At 37.7% G+C, this 22,669-nt stretch overlaps 1 protein-coding gene across 1 annotated transcript in view; it reads left to right on the forward strand.

Annotated features, from left to right (window-relative positions):
* Positions 1–12,163, forward strand: part of IFT57 (intraflagellar transport 57 homolog (Chlamydomonas)) — a 98,028-nt gene extending 85,865 nt beyond the window's left edge. Inside the window, exons 7-11 of the mRNA XM_006873313.1 lie at positions 5,658–5,729; positions 6,441–6,572; positions 8,528–8,590; positions 10,506–10,572; positions 11,770–12,163. Of these exons, the coding sequence (XP_006873375.1) occupies positions 5,658–5,729; positions 6,441–6,572; positions 8,528–8,590; positions 10,506–10,572; positions 11,770–11,948 (513 nt within the window). The 3' untranslated portion in view covers positions 11,949–12,163. The remainder of the gene's footprint in view (positions 1–5,657; positions 5,730–6,440; positions 6,573–8,527; positions 8,591–10,505; positions 10,573–11,769) is intronic.
* Positions 12,164–22,669: the final 10,506 nt, after the last annotated feature.

The following is a 22,669-nucleotide window of genomic DNA, read 5'->3' on the forward strand; positions in this document are numbered from 1 at the left end:
AGTTGATCCAAGAAGAATGAAGTCCTTGACAACTTCAATCTCTTCTTGGTAAGGTGGAGGGTCAGATAAAAAGAGGAAGACGCCCAACAAGATGAATTGGCCAAGTAGCAGCATCAGTGGACTGAAGCGTGGCAACAATAGTGTGGTTGGCCCACTATTGGGCAGTGTTTCGTTCTGCTGTGCATAGGGTTACTATGAGTTGGTACCAACTTGCTGTCACCTAACAACAACAACATCAAGAACACAATTGATGCACTAGACACTAGAGGCTGAAGACCAGAGGATTTGTTGGATGAAATCCAGATCATAGAGGAAAAAAGCAAAAGGTCATGAAGAAGACAAGAAAGACTTGGAAAAGACCAAAAGGGATGTCAGAAGAGACTCTAAAACGTGCTCTCCAGCATAAAGATGCTATAGTAAATGGAAGAAATGAGGATGTAAAAGAGATGAATAGAAAATTTCAAACAGCAGCTCGAGAAGACAAAGTCGAATATTATAACGAAATGTGTAAACACCAGGAATTAGAAAACCAATAGGGTAGAAAACCTCAGTATGGCCACACTTCGTTTCTCATATTTTGAATATATTGTCAGGAGGAACCAGTCCCTGGAAAAGGATATCATGTTTGGTGAAATGGAGGGTTGGAGAAAAAGAGGAAGACCCCAGTGAGATGGATTGGCACAATGGCAGCAGCGATAGGCTCTAATGTAGCAACGATTGTGAGGTTGGCTCAGGACCAGTCAGTGTTTCATTCTGTTGTGCATAGGGTCTCTATGTATCATTACCAACTTTATGGCGCTTAACAACAATTATGAAAGAGCTCTGGTAGTGTAGCAGTTTGACGCTCAGCTGTTAACTGTAAGGTCAGTTATTCAAACCTACCAACTACTCTGTGGGAAAAAGATGATGCAACAGGCTTCCATAATATTATGCCTTGGAAACTCTATAAGGTAGTTGTAGAGCTCTTGTAGTGTGGTGGTTACAAATCAGGCTGCTAACCTCAAGGTCAGCAGTTCAAAACTACCAGCTGTTCCGTGGGAGAAAGATGAGGTTTTCTGCTCCCATAAAGATTTGTAGCCTCGGAAACCCTGTGCAGGGTCACTCTGGGTCAGAACCGACTCCACGGTACTTAACAACAACAACTCTGTCTTGTAAGATAGCTAACTATGAGTTGGAATTTACTTGATGCTTATGAGCTATTTAATTATGAAGACCAATAATAAAACAAACACCCATGTATCCACTATCCAAATTGAAAAGCAGAACATGTACAACACCCTTGAAGTTACGTGCATTCTCCTCTGCCCTTCTACCCACAGATAATCACTGACCTTAAGTTTGTGTATTGTTATTCATGTATCTTCATTAGTATTTTCAGTTATATGTGCATCACTAGTGCATCTTTGAGTTTTGCTTGGAGTTAGCTTTAAAAAAATGCATTTATTTTTAATGGTAGAACAAATTTGTAAAATTCGTTTAAATGGTTCTCTATAGTTAAATATTTAGAGTTTCATACCATTTTGCTTTTACAAATATACATTTATCTTTATATGTATCCCCAATGGTTTCCTTGAGAATAATTTTTAGAGGTGAAATTCCTGAGTGAAACAGTAAAAACACTTTAAAGACTTTTTTTTAATAACGATACACCAGAAAATGTGTTCACCTAGGAGATTTTAATAACACAGACCTTTAGATTTGTCTTGTACATGATTATAAATCATCACTATCTTTCCACTTCAGTGAGCTATAAGAATACACAGATGTCTTGTCAAAGTTGATAAATGTCTTGTCAAAGTTGACAAATTCAAATACATATTTCTCAGTATTTCTGACTCTCTGAATATCTGTTCCATACCCATTATGTTGTTGTTAGGTGTCATTGAGTCAGTACCAACTCATAGCGACCCTGTGCACAACAGAACGAAACACTGCCCGATCCTGGGCCAGCCTCACAATTGTTGCCATGCTTGAGCCCATTGATGCCAATCCATCTCACTGGGGGTGTTCCTCTTTTTCTCTGACCCTCCACCTTATATTATCCTCTTAATTTCTCAGGCTTGAAGCATTAAAAACTTCTTCTCTACTTCCTCACCTTCCACTTTAAGCTCTCCCCCAACTTATACTTCCCCTTAGTCTTCAGTTTCTGCTAGTTCTGCCTGTTACTGTGTTCCTAGAATCCATCTTTTCCTTCCATCCTGACAAGCTCTGCTCTAATTTAAACCCTGTTCATCTGGCATGTGGACCATTGCAAAACGTCCTAGCTGGTTCCCTGCCTGTCTTCAGTCTCTTTCTTAATTTTCTAACCAGTTTTTCAAAACACAGACTTATCTTTAAAACAAAAAATAAAAGTCTTTGATCCTCACTGCTGTTGAGTTGATTCTGACTCATAAGGACTCTATAAGGACTGAGTAGAACTGCCCCATAGGATTTCCAAGGCTGTAAATCTTTTTGGAATGATTGCCACATCTTTCTCCCATAAAAAGCCTTGATAACATTCTATTATCCACATGATAAAACCCATATTTCTTAGTGTTACACTCAAAATCTTCGATCTAATTTCACTTACCTCTCTTGCCATGTCCTCTCTTGATCTATATCCTTCCCAACCCATTTCCAAAACTTCACATTTTATGCTCTCAGCAGCCTAGAGTTATTGTTCCCTGTGTATTTTCCTGTTTTTCCTCATGCTGCTCCCTCAAGCTGAAATACCCTTCCTCTCCCCCTCCTTTCTAGCCTGTCAGAATGCTACTAAGGCTTCAGGTTCCACTGAAATGCCAGTTCTCCTCCATGGAGTTTTACATCAATGTAAAACCATTGGCTAGTTCATAGTGTTTATGTAGATGAGCTATGCCCGGTTGTTTCTCTCAAAAAACAAATATATTGAATGTTAATATATGAAAACATATTCATAGTAATACTGGGTGATAAAAAACTGACACATCAGGTACAATCAGTCAGCAAACACATAAATACTGTGTGTGACATCTATATGTACATACTATGTACATAGAGAGAGACAGACAAAGAGATTGATGGGAAGAGAAAGAAGAATTTAAATACCTGAGACTAGCATTTAGTAAGCCCACTGAAATTCTTTTTGGAGGTAGGCAAGACTGTTACTGTTGCCTAGTACCATCAAGTTGGTTCTGACTCATAGCAAACCTGTATAGGATTTCCAAGGAGCAGCTGGTAGTTTTGAGCCACTGAACACTGCAGTTCAAAGTGACATTGTAGTCCAGTGCTTATCCTACACCAAAACTCTGTTTAGTACAGTGTTTAATAAGCCCACTGAAATTCTTTTTGGAACTAGGCAAGATTGTTGTTAAGTTCCATCGAGTCAGTTTTAACTGAGAGTGACCCTGTATAGGGTTTCAAAGAGTGACAGGTGAGTTTCAAACCACTGACCTGTGTTTCAAACCAACCTGTGGTCCAGTGCTTTATCCCACAGTACCACAGCAGGACTCCAGACAAGATTAGTATTTTAGAAATAGTAATAATGATAATACATGTCATTTCATTGTATTTCATAAGGATGCTTAACTGGGTTTAAACAGGCTTGTGTTTTCAGGCTTAGCCATATTTAGTCTAATTGCAAAGGCCAGCCATTTTCTCTTCCTCCCTGCTGCAGTGTTAACTGGCTGCGTTTGAGGGACCTTGTTCTCTTGCCAGATCAGTCTAATAGTCACCACACTTCATGGGCAGTGAGTAACCCCTCAACTGTAAAAAAAAAAACAAAACTTTGTATTAGATGATTGTTAAATGAATGAGTAGATAATCTCTAAGGTCCTTTCCAGCTCTCATATTCTACGATATTTCCTGCTCATGAGACAAAAAATAAATGCATTAAAAAATAAAGAAAATGTTTTTGTATATACCCCTCCCAAGAAAAAAAATACAAAACAACAAAATAAAAACAGAAGGAATGGAAGCAAATACTGTTGAATGATGATGCATGGAGATTTTAATCATTGCAATGAAACAATGATATAAAGCCAATGTTCTCCCATGTAAACTATCACTCAGTTCACAATTTAAAAAAAGAAAGAAAGAAAGTGCTGATGTATTCTTTGCTCCAGCCCCATCATTAAAGTCACGTAGCCAATTGCCCCTTTTATTAACGCCAAACTGCTGAAATCTGAGGGACTCCGTTCATTTGGCTTAGAATCCTGATGTACTACTAACTGTGCAGACTTGGGTATGCTTCCTATCTCTGGGCTTGTGTTAGCTTATCTGTGAAATTGTAAGTGTGGGACTAGATGCTCTTTGAGGTCCTTTGCAGCTTTAATATATTACAATTGTGTGTTTGGTGTGTTTGAACTAGCCTTTTTTGGTTTTCTTTTTCATGTAAGTTGAGTCGCGCCACAATATTTGAGCAAATTTTTTTTTTTTTTTTTTTTTTTTTTTACCATGTACTCACTAGACTTTGTTTCAAAGCTAAGAAATATATCAAATTGAACTAGTCACAAAGCAATTTTCTCTTCAAAAAATGTTATAGATAGCAAATGAAACACCAGAGAACATCAACTTAACATAATGCTTTTTCTCTTACAGTAGGATTTTCTCATCTTATAAATGTGTTGCCTGTAGTAATATAGGAGTTCTGGTATAGCACCTAGGGTAAGCACTCAGCCTCAAGGTTGGTGTGAACAACAAGGTCAGTAGTTCAAACTCACCAGCCCCTCCTCGGAAAACCTACATATACAGAGTTGCTATGAATCAGAACTGACCTGATGGCACTTGAACAGCAAAATAGTAAAGTAAATTGAAGTATTTATATCTTTTAGGAAATTAAAAATTTGGTGTAGATTTTAAATTTGCACAGTAATTTAAACAAGTACAATAAGGGTTCACATGATCTCAGAATGTATAAACTCTAATAATGATGTTGTTCTTAAGTGCCATAGAGTCAGTTCTGACTCATAGTGACCCCTGTATAGAGTTTCCAAGGAGCAGTTGGTGAGCTTGAACAGCGATGTTGCGGTTCAAACTTACCTTGCAGTCCAGTACATTAACCCACAGTGCCACACCAGGACTCCAGTAATAATTAAGTTGTTGTTGTTAAGTGCCATCAAGTCGATTCCGACCCATAGCGACCCTGTATAGGGTTTCCAAAGAGCAGCTGGTGAGCTTGAACCACCGACCTTGCAGTTCAAATGACTTTGCAGTCTGACGCATTAGCCCACAGACATCCTCTAGTTAAAAGGAGACTGAAAAGCCCTACTAAGGAAGATAGCCCCATTTTAATTTTCAAGGAACAAAATAATCTTTGATATATGATATTTGAGTCCAGAGTTGCTTCTGGAAAGTGTAATCGTTACTGTTTAAACAAGTATTTCTTTTCTAGTAATTAGAATTTTTTAAAATAAATTTGATGGGTAGTCATAAATATTAACCACCAGCAGTACAGGAATAATTTATATTCAAATTGTCAGGCATCATTCTGTGAACACATAATTTACATTTATTTAGAACCTTTTATCCTAAAGTGCTGTACACATATTTCTTGATAATCTGATTGCAAGCTATATATGGGAAGTCTCTCACCTGAAATAGGGCAGCAACAGAAGTAATTAAAATAAGAGCAGAACTCTGTATCAAGAAAAGAAGGAAGTATACTATGTTTTTACTTTTTTCCTATGTGCATATGCCTGTAGGATTGGAGAGTCCACGTTGACCAAATGCACCAGCACAAAAGTGGAATCGAATCTGCTCTAAAGGAGACCAAGGTATGTGAATTACTTCAGCTGAATCAATACATACATTCTCATCTCTGGTGAGCCTATTATAGGAGAATGCAAAAGGAAAACAAGACACAATCCTTGTCTTTCAAGAGCTTCCTAACTGAATGTACCATAGTACTTTTCAATAGCCCTAACATTTAAACTAATCTTTAAAAAAAAAGCAACTTGATATAAAGTGAGGTATTTCATTACTCTCTCCTCTCTGGATCTCAATGGATGGTACAGCACTAGGACAGCAATGGCTAGATCCTTAACTTTCCAGAATTGCTATCCTGTCAGAAATAAGTACTGTTAGAGGACACCACAAGGCAGCAAAGCTGTGTTTAGAGCTATAAGTCTAGGCATCTACTTCCAACTGGCATCTTTGAACTGTGCTACAGGGAAGGCATTATTCCCTTAACCTACTTTAATTGTCAACAGTCAAAAAAAAAAGCAAATTCTTCTCAAATACATTTTACATATGCATACAGATAAATGAATTGACTTAGCACTACCAGGTGCTTTTTTAATGTTCTACAAAGTATGACTGAAGTATTTCTAATTGCCTATCTTTTTTGTCATTGAACATTTCAAATGGCCCACTTTTTCACATGTGGTTGAGCATATGTGGGAGGGATTGAAGGAGACTTAACCCATTTTTGAAAAATGTTTTTATGATGAATTATTTTATCTACTAAAATCTCATGGAAATTTTAGGGGTTTTTGGACAAACTGCACAGTGAAATAAGTAGAACTCTGGAAAAGATTGGCAGCCGAGAGAAATACATCAACAATCAGCTCGAGCACTTGGTTCAAGAATACCGTGCAGCTCAAGCCCAACTGAGTGAGGTAATTTAAGAATGATCTCCAGGGATTTATTCCAATGAATGGCATAATCCCTAAATGGACACAGCACCGTATATCTGAGAATCGTGAAATGATCTTCAAAAAGCAACATTTCTGCCCACTTTAAAAAGTGAAGCATAGGACTTGCCATCGCCACTTATATTTACACCCACTCCTTATTTATCAATATATTTAGGTGCTGAATAACAGACACTTAAATGAAAATGCAGGATGACAACAGCAGTACATACTGCCGGATTACATCATTACATAACTACAAAACCACTAAGAAAATGGCCCTGCTCAGCTGACACTTAGTAACCTTAGTCGTCACAGCTAGGGTTACTCTTGCCTCTGTATTCATTACTGCCAGAAGTGTATCACTAATGCACAAAATAGTCAAATAGTAGATTTTTTACTATTGTCATAAATGTGAAATGTCATGTAATAAGGTAGTCAATAAGTGAGAAGTAGGTATAACAGAAATGATCTCTCAGAAGTCTTTTTTAAAAGCACACTTTCATTTTATTTAAATAAATGAAGGCATGTGTTGTTGGTGGACTTGGCTTAGAACAGAAACAGTGTCAAGCTGTTTTCTAGCTCTGCTGATCATTTAGTGTATGAGGAGGAAGAGCAGGGTATATTTACAAGTGTCAGACGAAGGAAGTGATCCTTGCCATAGTAGCTTATTGTTAAGTGCCATGGAGTCGGTTCCGACCCATAGCGACCCTGAACAGGGTTTCCGAGGCTGTAAATCTTTACAGGGGCAGAAAGCCTTATCTTTCTCCCATGGAGCAGCTGGTAGTTTCGAACTGCTGACCTTGTGGTTTGCAGCCCGATTCGTAACCACTACGCTACCTGAACTCCTGCCATAATAGCTACAACCACATAATAAAAAGTAAGAAAGCAAGATAGGTTCAGAGAAGAGCAGTTTAATTAATTAAATGTTGTTAATTAGTAGTCGAATCAGTTCCGACCCATAGTGACCCTGTATAGGGTTTCCTAGGAGCTTCTGGTGAACTTGAATCGCCGACTTTGAAGTTCAAACCAATTTTGCAATCCAGTGCATTAAACCATAGTGCCACACCAGGACTCCAATTAATTAAATAAGGGGGGGGGAGGAATGTAATTCTCCCAGATTTTAGAATTTTAACCTCTACACACAAAAACACAAATAGAAAAACCAGCATCTGAAAGCTGCAGTTACTTGTCCTAGCCCTAAGGATCTGACTTTTCTTTTGCCCCCTATTTCCTGATGTTGAGGCAGGCTGAGAAGAACACTGCAAACATAGTTTGCACATATTCTTTTCTTTCAGTAGACAGGCTAAAGAAGGAGGGAAAATATAGAGGTATAACCTGAGATATGTCTATACTTTCAGAAGGTCTCAGTTAAAGACCAAATAGAAAGTAGTCTTTACTTTTTATTGTCTTATTATATCCTTATACACATAAATTCACTCCAAAAATGCTGTAAAATTCTGTGATACCACATATCTGTCTAACATTAATATTAAATAATTGTTAGTTTTCCCCAAGAACATATTCCAGTTGATTGTACTGTCATTCTGTTTGTTAATCTTTATTAATTGCTAAGCCTGGTACTCTATTTTGATTAATTTTTAGAACTGGTTTTCTCTGCACAGTATACAGATTATATTGACCAAGAGCCACTGTCCTAAACTATTTAAAAATGGCTGAGAACAGTTTTTCTACACAGTCAGTATATGAAGGTTAAGGCAGTTCATCATTTTATAGTGCTTCAGTTAAATACATGGTGCCTATTAGAGAGATAAAATAACTATAGTTAAATGTCACTTTCATAAATGCATTCACAAACAAGGGAGGAGGTTGTCATAAAATAATATGCAGAAATTGCAAACACAAAAAGAAGTCATATTTAAGTAATCTTCTGCTTCTATTTTGAATTTGCATTATAAACAATGTCTTCCCCCCTTCAGGCTAGGGAGCGATACCAGCAGGGAAACGGAGGAGTCACTGAAAGGACCAGGCTCCTATCTGAGGTACATACTGTGTGCTCTTGCTGTGCTTCACACCCTGTCAGTCGGCCTCCAGCTGTGCAGAGCCATCAGATGGTTTAAGACCGCCATAACCATAGGTTGGTTAGTTCAGTAATTGCTTCCTGTGGCTTTAAAACACTTTCTTTTTTTTAATGTTTCTGGCTTTCTTTTCTTTCTTTTTTTTTTTTTTTTAATTAAATGTTTTTATTTTGCATTGAGTGAAAGTTTACAGGACACATCATCAGCTTCACATTCAACTATTCATATAGCTTGTTTCATTACATTGATTATTATCCCCACTATATATCATCAGTTTACAGTGTTTCTCTCTATCCTCTTTAGCTTTTTTTTTTTTTTTTTTTTGGGGGGGGTTTAAAACACTTTCTTGATCAGACAAAAATCCTAATTGTTTTATCTATTTCTCAAGTATTTATTTATATGCTTCCTATTTCCATAAAATCTTTGAAGTTACTCTATTACCTATATTCAACATAAAACCTGTTCAAAAAACTTATATTCAACATAAAACCTGTAATACTAACAAATTTCTAGCCTTCCTTAATCTTGATTTCTGACATAAGTTTTCAGAAGTCATATATAGAAATATAGGTAAAACACTGGCATAGGGGACTCTATTGTGGTTGGTGGTGGTCATATGCTCTTGAGATGGTTCTGACTCACAGTTGACCCTATACAGGGTTTTTGAGGCTATAAATCTTTATGGGGGAAAAAACAAAAACAAAACACCTCATGTTAATGATAGTGTGCATGTTGTAAGGTTTGTTTTGAGTTGTTTCTGTTGATAGCTTGTGTGATTTTGTGTGTTGTTCTGTCCCGTGACTTTAACTCCTTCCTTGCAACAAGGTCAGTAGCCAATTTGGAGCTCAAATCTAAGGTTGTCTTTGGTTAAGACCCAATATGGTTGCCACAAACTTTACTATGTAATAGACTTAAGCTTCTTTTATAGAGACTATATGAGGAGCAAATAGTCATTTTAAAATACTAAAAATGCAACATTAGAAATATTTAGAACCTAATCCTGGGGTGCTCCTAGACAAAGAAAGCATTATGTAGAAGTAAAGTGTTCACTTTTGTTAGGTAAATTAACATTTGAAGGGAGTCCAGGGAACTATTTTGCTCTTTTGGAGTAGGTAGTTATCCTAGTTGTAAAGTTTCAGTGCTTGAAAAAAAATGAATTTATTTTACTTGGATAAGTGCTTTATTCCCAGGGAACATTTTACTCACCACTATGATAAAAACAATGCTTACTAAGTTACAGTAATTATATCTTTCATTATTTGTTGTTGTTGTTAAGTGCCGTCGAGTCGGGTCCGACCCAGAGCGACCCTGTACAGGGTTTCCGAGGGTGTAAATCCTTACGGGAGTAGAAAGCCTCATCTTTCTCCCGCGGAGCGGCTGGTAGTTTCGAACTGCTGACCTTAAGGTTCGCAGCCCGATTCGTAACCACTACGCTACCAGAGCTCCTTTATCTTTCATTATAGATCATATTAAAAGTTGTCATTGGCAGTTTTCATCTTTAGTAAATGCTAGAAGGAAACTTTGCTAATAATAGAGGCTATAATATCATCTCTATGTAGAATACAGATAAGAACCAATATAACAACACAATATACTTCTTGGAATTCACAGTTTAGCTTGAGCCGCAGAGCATTCTTAGGTATTACAATATGGTTTACACATTGTTTTTAGTTAGTGTCCTACAGAAGGGAAGCTGGTATATTCTCCTATGCTGTTGCAACTGCTGTGTACCGTGGTGTCAATCTTCCTCCCATGGTGAATGTCAAAATATCCCTAATATACTCATATGTCTTTATAGGTATTACTTTTTCTCAAGATACTAAAACTTTTTGTAAGTTTATTAAGATTCAATGATCATGAAAACTTTTTTTGATAAAAGGTAACAGAAGAATTAGAAAAGGTAAAACAAGAAATGGAAGAGAAAGGCAGCAGCATGACTGATGGTGGTAAGTGCACTCATTCTTTTAAGAAGAAACAGGGAGCAAGTCTGTAAAACAGAAAGGTATTACTAAATAGGGATTTTGCTTTTTAAAATGAGCTCTTTATTGGAAGTGAGGTGCATGGCCTAAAGATGATATCCAACAATGAATATACTGATTTCCTTACATATCAACTGAGAATAAGAAGAGTGGAAATGTTTTTAAACTACCATTTAGGTTCATCTTCTTCAAACTGTACTGATTTAGAGATAGAATGGTAAATATTTAAAGAAACACACTATTATGCCAATTTTTAAAATAGTGTTACATGCTGTTTTTGTAAAATGAGCTTCATTTTTCCATTTTATGTACAAAAAGGCACTAAGTATATGCCCTAAAAAGCACAAAGGCAGTGATATCATGACCTTTGTTGTTTTTCCTCTTCCCCAGTAGATTTCACTAGGCAGGGGTCAAATAGAAAAAAATTAGTAATCCTCCCCCATTGTGAGTTAGCTACTTTGATATGATAGTGGCAGTAGTGTGCTATGGAGTTAGTTCTGACTCATGGAGACCCTGTACAGGATTTCCGAGGCTGTAAATCTTTACGCAAGCAGAAAGCCTTATCTTTCTCCTGCAGAACAACTGGTCGTTCCGAACTAGTGACTTCAAGGTTAGCAGCGTGACTCCAGCGGTAATTTCCTAAGACTGTTCTACGCCCTAGAAAGATTTTTAGAGTTCTAAGGGTGTAACAGACTTCTGGTGTATTCTGCCTCCCCCCTTTTCCTTCAGACAAGTGTTATTGTTGTTAAGTGCCATCGAGTCAGTTCCGACTCATAGTGACCCTGTATAGGGCTTCCAAGGAGCAGCTGGTGAGTTTGAACCACCGACTTTGTGGTCCAGTCAGTGCTTTATCCCAATGTGCCACACCAGGACTCCTCAGACAAATATACTAGCCATAAAATCATGGTGAGGATATCCTTAAACACCCTTTAGCAGCCCTTCCCCTAGAAAAGGAGGAAAGTTCAGCCTCAAATGCTGCTTCATTTCCCTAAAACTCTCAGGTGTTTAAAATGCCACAGCAAAACTGTGTGAATGTCAGCAAGTTGTTGGCTCTGTTTGTAACCCTATTTTTGGCTTAGGACAAGTGAGGAAAATGTCATACAATTCTGTCATGACTGATACCTCAAGTGAACATTTTGATTCCATGCTGTTTTCATTCTGCAGCTCCTTTGGTGAAGATTAAACAGAGCTTAACAAAACTGAAGCAAGAAACTGTTCAGATGGACATTAGAATCGGTGTTGTGGAACACACTTTGCTGCAGTCAAAACTGAAGGAGAAGTCCAACATGACACGGGATATGCATGCAACAATCATTCCAGAATCTACAATAGGCTCTTATTAAAGCAGTTTGTTTTCCATGCTTCTGATTCATTGTTTTTTATATCAAATTATAGCTCATGTTGCATTGTTTTCAAAACACAATTATGTACATCTTAAAGTGTGTCCAACGAGTATTTTTATATGTACACATACATTTTATCATAGTGATTATGGATGATTGAAGCCTTTAAATTGAATACAATATTTAATAAACGAATTAAAAAGGCTCACTTTCAAGGAGGCTTACTAATAATTACGTATGTTCAAGCTCATGCCTGGTGGCTCATTTTTCTTACTGTTCCTTGTACAAGTCAGTGTACATGACCCATGCTTTCTCGAGATACTGCTGCTGCTGTCACTAATAGACCTTTGACCCAAGCCTGACTCCTTTGCTTTGGTTCATGGTGCAGTGATTACAAGTTCTTTTCCCAGAAGAACCCAAACTATGCTTGCCTCAGCTTATGGCTTTCTAAAATAACCTTGTTTTTTTAAAGAGTGTTAAAAAACAAACAAACAAAAAAAACCAAAACCCTCTGTGTCCTTATGTACATTTGAAGCACATTATTTATCATGAGTAATTTCATGGCTAAAATGATTTTATAGCATATGTATCAATTTGATTTATAAGATGTCAGCTTGAGAACTAAGGTGTGCCTGACCCAAACTATGATATTTTCAATAGTCTCATATGCGTGTGAAAGTTGGACAATGAATAAGGAAGACTGTAGAAGAATTGATACATTGGAGTTATGGTTTGGATTAAAAGTATCATGGACTACCAGAAGATCAAATAAATCAGTGTTGGAAGAAGTACAGCCAAAATGCTCCTTAGAAGCCAGCATGGTGAGATTTCTTCCCTCATGCGTAAGACATATCAGGAGGGACCAGTCTCTGGAAAAGGACATCATGCTAGGTAAAGTGGAGGATCAGTGAAAACAAGGAAGACCCCAAACAAGATGGATTGGCACAGTGATCACAGCAATGGACTCAAACATAGTAATTATGAGGATAACTCTGTTTTGTTCTGTTGTTTCGTTCTGTTGTGCGTAAGATTGCTGTGAGTTGGAACCAACTCCACTGCACCTAACAACAACAATCTTCCAGAACCTAAGGCTACTTAGGTAAACAGATAATTTCAGTCATGTTTGACTTTCTTTCCCATGATGAGGAAAAAGTGAGTATGTACGTGTCTCATCAGTTCTCCCTTTTTCTGTGTCATTAGCTGTACTAAGGAACCATTTATTAAGCAAGGGAAAAATGATAAATCTTGTGAAGATCAGTTTTACAGTAGCATTGATTACTACATACATATCTCACTGGGCACCTTTCTGGACTAGAGTTTCCAAATGGTGAATTAAGCAATATCTATACAGGGTCACTGGTAGCATAGTGGTTACGAATTGGGCTGTGAACCTTAAGGTCAACAGTTCAAAACTACTAGTCGCTCGGTGGGAGAAAGATGAGGCTTTCTACTCCTGTAAAGATTTATAGCCTTGGAAACCCTGTACAGGGTCGCTATGGGTCGGAACCGACTCTGACATATTACAACAACATACAGGGAGGGTCACTATGAGTCAGAACCAACCTGAAGACAACAACAGAAACCACCAGAACAAGAGTGGTCACATGTTAGTGTTGAGCGAAACCAGTCAGGGAGCACAGTCAGGACACAGCTCACAATTAATCAAAATAAATATTAGCTATTAGTAACAAATGATAAGTAATGATGAGAGGAGAAAATTCTTCCTTATAAGAGAATAATAGCTAATCTGAAAAGAATGCTAGGTTTAAAAAGTCACTATCTGGCAACCACCATAGTATAATTGTTTCAGGCAAGAAAAATCAATGGATGCTAAAACTAGTTTCTGAAAGTTTGATAAGAAACAGGATATTTTTATGGTCTCAAAATATGTAAGCTACTCCCACAAACAGAAGCATTAACTTTACAACAGAGAATCTTTTAACTAAGTGATCAGTTAGCCTCATGTGATTCCTGCTGCAATGCAATTAGAAGGACACACACTCATGTGGGTCCTGCTGGAAATGCGTAACCTGAATCTAATCATGAGGAAACATCAGACAAATCCAAACTGAGGGACATTGTGTGAGATAAATTAAAACTGACAAGCTCATGGAAACAAGAAGACTGAGAAACTTACGGAAGAAAAGAGACTAGAGAAACATGACAACTAAATGTAAGCAGTGATTCTAGGTAGGAAAAATGCTGGGCTTTAGCTTTTGTTACTACTACTACTATTATGGAGTCCTGGTGTGGTGCTGTGGGTTAATGCAAAGCTGTTTGAACTGCAAGGTCGGTGGTTTAAGCTCACCAGTCGCTCCTTGGGAACCCTATACAGGGTCGCTATGAGTCGGAACCAACTCAATGGCACTTAACAACAACAACAACAACAACTAGTATTGCAAAGGACATTGTTGAGGCAATTGAAAAAATATTAATACTGTCTGTAGATAGAGTAATAGAATTAAATCTAATCATTTCTTGATTTTAATACTTGCTCTACAGCAATGGAAGGAGAATATCCCTGTAACTTACACATACAGAACTATTTAGACTTAAAAGAGCTTTATATCATCAACTAACTCAAACAGCTCAGAAGTGGAAATGTATATATGTATGTCATAGACTGGCTTCTTTAGAGCAAAACCAGCAAAGTGTATATAAATAGAGAAATTTATTTTAAGGAAGTGGATCATAAAGTTATGGAGGCTGGCAAGCCCCAAATCTATGGGGTAGATGTCAAACTAGGCTTCTCTTGAGTCACGTGGTTGCAGGGACTGATGAACCAAAATCAGAAGTTCAGAAAGCAGGCTGCTGGCTCAAATCCCAAGAACTGGCGGTCGGATCATGACACGTTGGATGCAGAATCAAGAAACAGCTTTGCCAATGCATCCACATATATTGGATATAGGCCACCACCACCTCCCCCAGGAAACTTACCTTATGTCATGTTACAAAGTAGAGGCTAATTATATAATACTGAGCATTATGGCCTAGGTAGCCTAATAATAACATCACAATGTGTGTGTATGTTTGTATAGCTACACACAAAGAGGAAAATAATAAAGGAAATGTGGTAAATTGTTAACATTTTAGATTCTAGAGAAGGGATAGATGGCGATGTATCTTTTTGTGACTTCTATAAATGTGAATTATTTCAAAATGTAAAGTTTAGAAAATTATGGTCCTTGAAGATTATATGCTCTACATAGAAGTCAGCCTCTCCTAAATCAAGTAATCAAGTCGTTGAAATTATATGACTTCCCCAATAAAAGTTTGTGGCCCGTAAAAACAAGTCTTAAGCTTATAATTTTGTAAGTATTGATTCACTGGCCAAGTAGGAAGAATTTTTGTCCATTTTAAGAAAGTTCGTTCTCATGTCCTCTAATTTATGTATGTTTGCATCCCCCATGACTTTTACACAAAGGCAAAAGTTTCTGTAATCAGAAATGTTAAATGAGTTTCTTTTTTTTTCAAGACTTTTCTACATTATAAATCTGCAAGCGATGAATATAGTCTCATTTTTTCCAAATGTATAATCACAAACACTTTACTCCCAAAACCATATTTTGGGATTGCAGATTTAAGTAAGTGTGTGTAATCAGTGGACCCATTTAAGAAGACGAGCCAGATGCCACTGGTTCTTAGTGTCCTGCTTTGGTGGTTGTCAAGCCTTCAGTGATCTTTCAAGTACGATGATTTGGGAGACTGTAGAAAACCTAGGGTTGCATGGTTAAGTGCTTTTACTCTGAAACACTTCTAAAAATACTTGTCTTAAAAACTGCCTATCACAACAATTCAATTATAGTAGTAAAAATGTTGTTATCGATGTTAGGTGCCGTTAAGTTGGTTCCTACTCATGGTGACTTTGTACAACAAAACTAAACACTGCCTGGTCTTGTGCCATCTTCACAATCTGCCATGTTTGAGCCCATTGTTACAACCACTGTGTCAGTTCATCTTGTTGTGACCTTCTTTTCACTGATGCTGACCCTCTACTAAGCATGATGTCCTTCTCCATGAACTGGTTTCTCCTAGCATGTCCAAAGTATGTGATACAAAGTCTGAACATACTTCTGAAGGACATTCTGTTTCTAATTTTTCTAGACATATTTTTTGTTCTTCTGGAAGTACATGGTACTTTCAAAATTCTTCACCAGCACCATAATTCAAATGCATCAATTTTTCATTGGTCTTCTTTATTTATTGTTCAGCTTTCACATTCATGTAAGGCAATTGAAAATACCATGACTTGGGCCAGGTGCACCTTCCTCCTCAAAATGACATCTTTGCTCTTAAAACACTTTAAAGAGATCCTTTGCAACAGATTTGCCAATGCAATACATACCTTGATTTCTTTAAGTCCTGCTTTCATAAGTACTGATTCTGGATCCAAGTAAAATGAAACCCTTAATAACTCCAGTCTTTGCTCCCTTTATCAATATGCTGCCTATTGATCCAGTTGTGAGGATTTTTATTTTCTTTATGCTGAGGTGTAATCCATACTGAAGGCTGTCATCTGATTTCATCAGTAAATGCTTAAAGTCCTCTTTATTTTCGGCAAACAATCTGTATAGCACATACTATTAATGAATCTCTCCAATCATGATGCTGCATTATTCTTCATATAGCCCAAGCAGATTGAATAAATATGATGAATGGATACAACCCTGATGCACGCTTTTTCTGATTTTAAACCACGCAGTATCCTCTTGTTCTGTTTGAACAATTGCCTCTTGGCCTATGTACAGATTTTGCCTGAATGCAACTAAGTGTTCTCGAATTTCCATTCTTCACAATGTTATCGATAATTTGTTGTGATCCACATAGTGGAAAGCCTTTGCAAAAACAATACACACAAAAGTATCTTTCTGGTATTAGTTGCATTCAGCAATATCTATCACTCCACATTCTCTTCTGAATCTGGCTTAGATTTCTGGCAACTCCCTGTTGATGTACTGTTGCAAACATTTATGAATTATCTTCAGCAAAACTTTACTTGCATGTGATGTTAATGGTTTTGTCTCAAACTGTGAATAATATAGTCAACTTAAACTTGCATATGAACAATTGATGGTCTGTTCCACAGTCAAACCCTGCCTTTGTTCCTGTGCATTTCATCCAGCAAAGTTCACATTTATAGTTGCCATTTGAGTTGTTGAGAGAAGGTATAAGTTGCTGGTTTTGTAAAACTTCTACCGTGTGATCTCTGGCACCATTTCTATCACTAATGCCATTTTTTTTCCAACTACTGGTTCTTCTATTCACTAACCATTATATTCCAATAACCAATAACGATCAATGTATCGTGATTGATTAGAATGTACTCCCTTATTTCGTGGTCAAATAGTGACCATTGTCAGAGTTTTGTTCTAACCTTTTCAAAAACTCAATGTATCTAACAATCAAGTCACAAATCCTAAAGCTTTATATCAAAAAGAAGAAATGAACTTCAAAGGACAAAAACAATCATGGACTTCCCAGTTTGCATTTCTTTTCTCTTTTTGGACAAGCCTTTCAGAAGTTAAAATACATAGAGAGGAGAGCTAGGACCATGCTCATCTTAATGTGTCCTAAATAACAGCCTCAAGCATTAGATTTCCATAATTGCATGCTTTGATACAGACATACAAAGTTCAAAGTGTGATTTGCTGACTCACCATCCGAGCTTCATTAGAGACCTGCCTTGATGCCCCCCATTGTTTGTCCTTGCACTTTTCCGTTCTACATTGACACTTTCCAGCCAACCCTTAGACTGAACCCTACTGTTCATCACATGGTATACCCATCTCACCCTTGACAAATTCTTAAATAGGCTTGAAGATCCTGTCTATAACTATTCTATATGGGTCACTAGTTACCACCTTCTTACACTGCTCTGGAAAGGATTCTTTAGGCTAATAACTTCAAAGTTGTTGTCAAAATCAACTGGTTGTCAAATCAACTAGCTTTTTTAAACTAAAAAAAAATTAGACCAACATGCTTACAAACATACCTTGGTGGCTGTGGGAGGAAGCTGGCAAACAAATGTAGAATGCTCATGTTATTTGTTTTAAAATATGGTATCCATTTCCAACCCCACACACATGCCCTCAATTCTTATTATATTGGTATTGGGTGGAAATGGGGGTCAGAGTTTTCTAAAAGTCCCTCAGGTGATTAATGTTATAAGATAAGCACTGGATGAAGGAATCCTGGTAGCGTAGTGGTTATAAGTCAGGCTGCTAATCTCAAAGTCAGCAGTTCGAGACTACCAGCCGTTCCGCAGGAGAAAGATGAGGCTTTCTGTTCCCGTAAAGATTTCCAGACTCGGAAACTCTGTACAGGGTCTCTGAGTCGGAACTGACTCCACGACACACTACTACCACTACCACCAAGCACTGGACTGGTTAGCGCAAGATCAGCAGTTCAAACCCACCAACTGTTCTTGGAAACCCTATACAGGGTCACAATGAGTTAGAACCTAGTTGATGGCACAAAACAACAATTTAAGAACTGCTTTAGGGAGTAACCACTCTAGAAAAATTTCCTAACTACAAGCAAACATCTCACATCTTAAATCTGAAAAGGTCTTTACAGAGGAGTTGAGTGCTTCTAAATACAGATTATGGACTACTTGCATTGATTTCACCTAAGATGCTCTGGTAGCGTAGTGGTTACGAATCAGGCTGCGAACCTTAAGGTCAGCGGTTCGAAACTACCAGCCGCTCAGCAGGAGAAAGATGAGGCTTTCTACTCCCGTAAGGATTTATACCCTCGGAAACCCTGTACAGGGTCGCTATGGGTCGGAACCGACTCGAAGGCACGCAGCCACAGCCAAGATGCTTTTAGTAGTCCTGGTGTGGCTCTGTGGGTTAATGTGCTTGACTTCAAAGTTGGTTTAAACTGCAAGGTCAGTGGTTCAAGCTCACCAGCTGCTCCTTGGAAACCCTATACAGGATCGCTATGGGTCAGCACTGATTTGAAGGCTCTTAAAAGTGATTTTTAATAAGTATCCTAGATAGGTAATTCAATACATGCTAGAGTTTGAAACATAATGATATCAAAACTCTCACTTTAAAAAGTTAGGTAACCAAAGTCCAGTAAATTGAGTGACCTGTCAATTACGAACTGCATTGTTTCCTTAATGGTTCTCAAGGTAGCTGGGAATAGGCTCATGGGAACTTCATGTTCACAACTTGTCCCACCCATATCCCAAACAAGATTATATCATCATGTTTCCATTCATGTCCAATGACTTGGGTTTTCAATTCTGTTTTTCCCCGCTGCTCCCTATGTAAAGGCTTGTGGAGAGAATACTGCACCAGGAATCCAGACACCAGCAACTTTCTACGTTACTTTTAGTACATAGCTTATCCTCCATTCTCAAGCTTCTGCCAAGATTGGAGTCACCAAACCAAACTAAACCCATTGTCAATAACTGGATTCTGACTGGTTACAACACTATAGCACAGCATAGAAATACCCCATCGGGTTTCCAAGGCTGTAAAGCTTTATTACCAACCACCATATCTTTTTCTTGCAGAAATGTTAGCGGATTTGAAACACCATCCATTGTGTTAGCAGTCATTGCTTAAATGCTGCACCCCAGGGCTCCTCAAAGTTAGGGGTTGTTGTTAGGTGCTGCCAGTCGGCTCCAACTATATGCACAACAGAATGAATGAAAGATTTCCCACTCCTGTACCAACTGACATTTATTATGTATGAGCCATTGTTGCAGTTACCTTGAATTGGAGCTCTGTCAATTCGTCTCATTGGGGGTCTTCCTCTTTTTCACTGACCCTCTACCAAGCATGCTGTCCTTTTCCCAGGACTGGTGCCTCCAGATAATATATTCAAAGTAAGTGAGACAAAATCTTGTCATCCTCATTTCTAAGAGATATTCTGGCTATACTTTTTCATGACAGATTTGTTTGGTCTTTTGGCAGGCCAAAAGAGTATTTCCAATACTCTTCAGCATCACCATAATTCAAAGGCATCAATTCTTCTTGGGTCCTCCTTATACATTGTGCAGCTTTCACATGCATACAAGGTGATTGAAAATATCGTTACTTGAATCAGATACACCTTAGTTCTCAAAGTGACAGCTTCGCTTCTTAACAAAGACTTGCTCGGTGTCGTTTGATTTCTTGGCTGTTGCTTCAATGAGCATTGATTGTGGATCTGAATAAAATGAAGTTTCTGACAACTTCAGTTTTCCTCCATTTTATCATGATGTTGTGTTTGTTGGTCCAGTGTAAGAATTTTTGGTTTCTTTACATTGAATTGTACTCCATATCGAGGGCTGTATTTTATTTTCATCAGTAAGAGCTTCAAGCCCTCTTTGCTTTCAGCAAACAAGTCTGTGTCATCTGTAAAATGCAGGTTGTTAAAGTGCCTTCCTTCCATCCTGATGCCACATTCTTCATATAGTCCAGCATAATCAACCAGCATGCTGATTGAATAACTGGTGAAAGGATGCAACACTGATGTGCACTTTTCTTGATTTTAAACCACGTAGTATCCTCTTGTACTATTTGAATGAATGTGCTTTGGTCTATGTACAGGTTCTTCATGAGCAAAATTAGGTGTTCTGGAATTCCCATTCTTTGCAATGTCATCCATAGTTCATTATTCACACAGTCAAATGTTTTTGCATACTCAATAAAACCAGTAAACATACTTCTGGTATTCTCTGGTTTCAGCCAAGATCAATCTGATGTTAATAATGATATTCCTCGCTCCATGTCCTCTTCTGAATTGCTTGAAATTTGGGCATCTCCCTGTTAATACGGTGCTACAACTATTTTTTAATTATCTTCAGCAAAATTTACTTGCAGGTGATATTAATGATATTATTTGATGGTTTCCGCATGCTATTGGGTCACCTTTCTTTGAAATGGACATAAATATGGATCTTTTCCAATAGTTGGCCAGGTAGCTGTCTTCCAAATTTCTGGTCATAGACAAGTGAGTGCTTTCAGTATTACATTGGTGTGTTGACAGATTTCAATTTGTATTCTGTCAATTCCTGGAGGCTTGTTTGTCACCAATGCCTCCAGTGCAGCTCAGACCTCTTCCTTCAATGACATCAGATGCCTCCTGAAATGGTTAAATGTCAACCAATTTTTTTGGGTAGTGTAAGAGCTGCCTCCTCAAAGTAGAGTCAAACATTAGGAGTAGGACTAGAATTGTCCAAAACTTTCCATCATAAAATGGCACTTCCTGTCATAAAATTGCATGATTTTAAATCTTGCTCAGGCTGTCCTGCACTGTTAACAACATACAGTGGTGTGCTAGTGTTAACAGGCTCTTACCAGCTAACTCCCAAGAGTGATTTGTCAGCTATTCAGAAAACTTGAGAATCATATGTTAAACTATTGATAACTTAAGAGCAACTCATGATGACAATATTTATACCCTAGAACTATATATATGTATATTTTAATTATGGCTTAAAAATAAAATCGTCACTCACCAGCATACCACTGATAATAAGTATTATACTGTCCCATCGACCAAAGCCAAATGCAATAAATATATAGCAGACTGTTCCACCATATTTTAAGGTAGATTACTACAGAACTAATTGAATTAGATCTAATTTGTAAATTGCTGTAAAAAATCATTAGGTCTACATAAAGCTATTCAGTGTGTCAAATGTGTGTCCTCTGTGCCATTTTGCTGATGTACTTTACTGCTTCCCTAACCAGTTCCTTTAACTGCATCTCAAATCAATAGCAGCACAAACATCTTTGAAATTTAAAGGACAGATTCAAAGATCCTGCTTGTATAACTGTAAAAGTATGGAATGCACAGCTAGTCACGTTATTTGAGCATAAAAACAAACCAAAAAATACAAACAGAGAAAACAATTCAGTTCACTGCATCATTGATCCATTTAATTGTGTAGCAGTTTCTTATTGATAATAGGAAATGTCCCTGACCAAATCATGCTGAAACTGAACTGGCCAGAATTTTCTAGAACCATAAATTTCAATATGGTTTCTACATGATGCATATAATAAACTAAAGAGCATAGGCAGAATTTTAATTTTTTTCTGCTTCACTGACCTATTTCTCTTAAATATGATTCAATTTCTTTTATACTTGCTATTATTTTAGTCATTAAGTGTTGTGTTGCTATTAAGTGCCATCGAGTCAGTTTTGACTCATATCGACCTTTTATAGGGATTCCAAGGAGTGGCTGCTGGATTTGAACCACCGAACTTGTAGTCAGTCATCCCGTGCTTATCCTACAGTGCCACACCAGGACTATCATTAAATGTTAGTGTGTATTTAAGTTCATGATTGGATATTTTATTTCAAGTGAAGACAGTTGTTGCTATTTATTGTTGTTAGGTACCATTGAGTCGGTACTGACTCATAGTGACCATATGCATGGCAGAACGAAACACTGCCCAATCCTGGGCCAACCTCACTTCCATAAAGCAGCTGGTAGATATGAACTGCTGACCTTTCGGTTAGCAGCCTAGCTCGTAATCCACCGTGCTACCAAGGCTCCTTATCTGAGGTACTATCTATCTGTCGGTGGAAGCTTCTGTGGCACTGTGATGCAGTACAGGTTCCAGCAGAGTTGTCAGACTAACGCAGATTAGGAAGAAATGCCTGGCAATCTATTTCTGAAAAATCATCCAATAAAAACCTCCTTGTTGTTAAAATGCTGTTGAGTTGGTTCTGACTCATAGCAACCCTGTGTAGGTTTTCCATGGAGTGGCTGGTGA

The sequence above is a fragment of the Chrysochloris asiatica genome, unplaced genomic scaffold, assembly GCF_000296735.1.
Source record: "Chrysochloris asiatica unplaced genomic scaffold, ChrAsi1.0 scaffold00236, whole genome shotgun sequence".
Classification (NCBI taxonomy): domain Eukaryota; kingdom Metazoa; phylum Chordata; class Mammalia; order Afrosoricida; family Chrysochloridae; genus Chrysochloris; species Chrysochloris asiatica.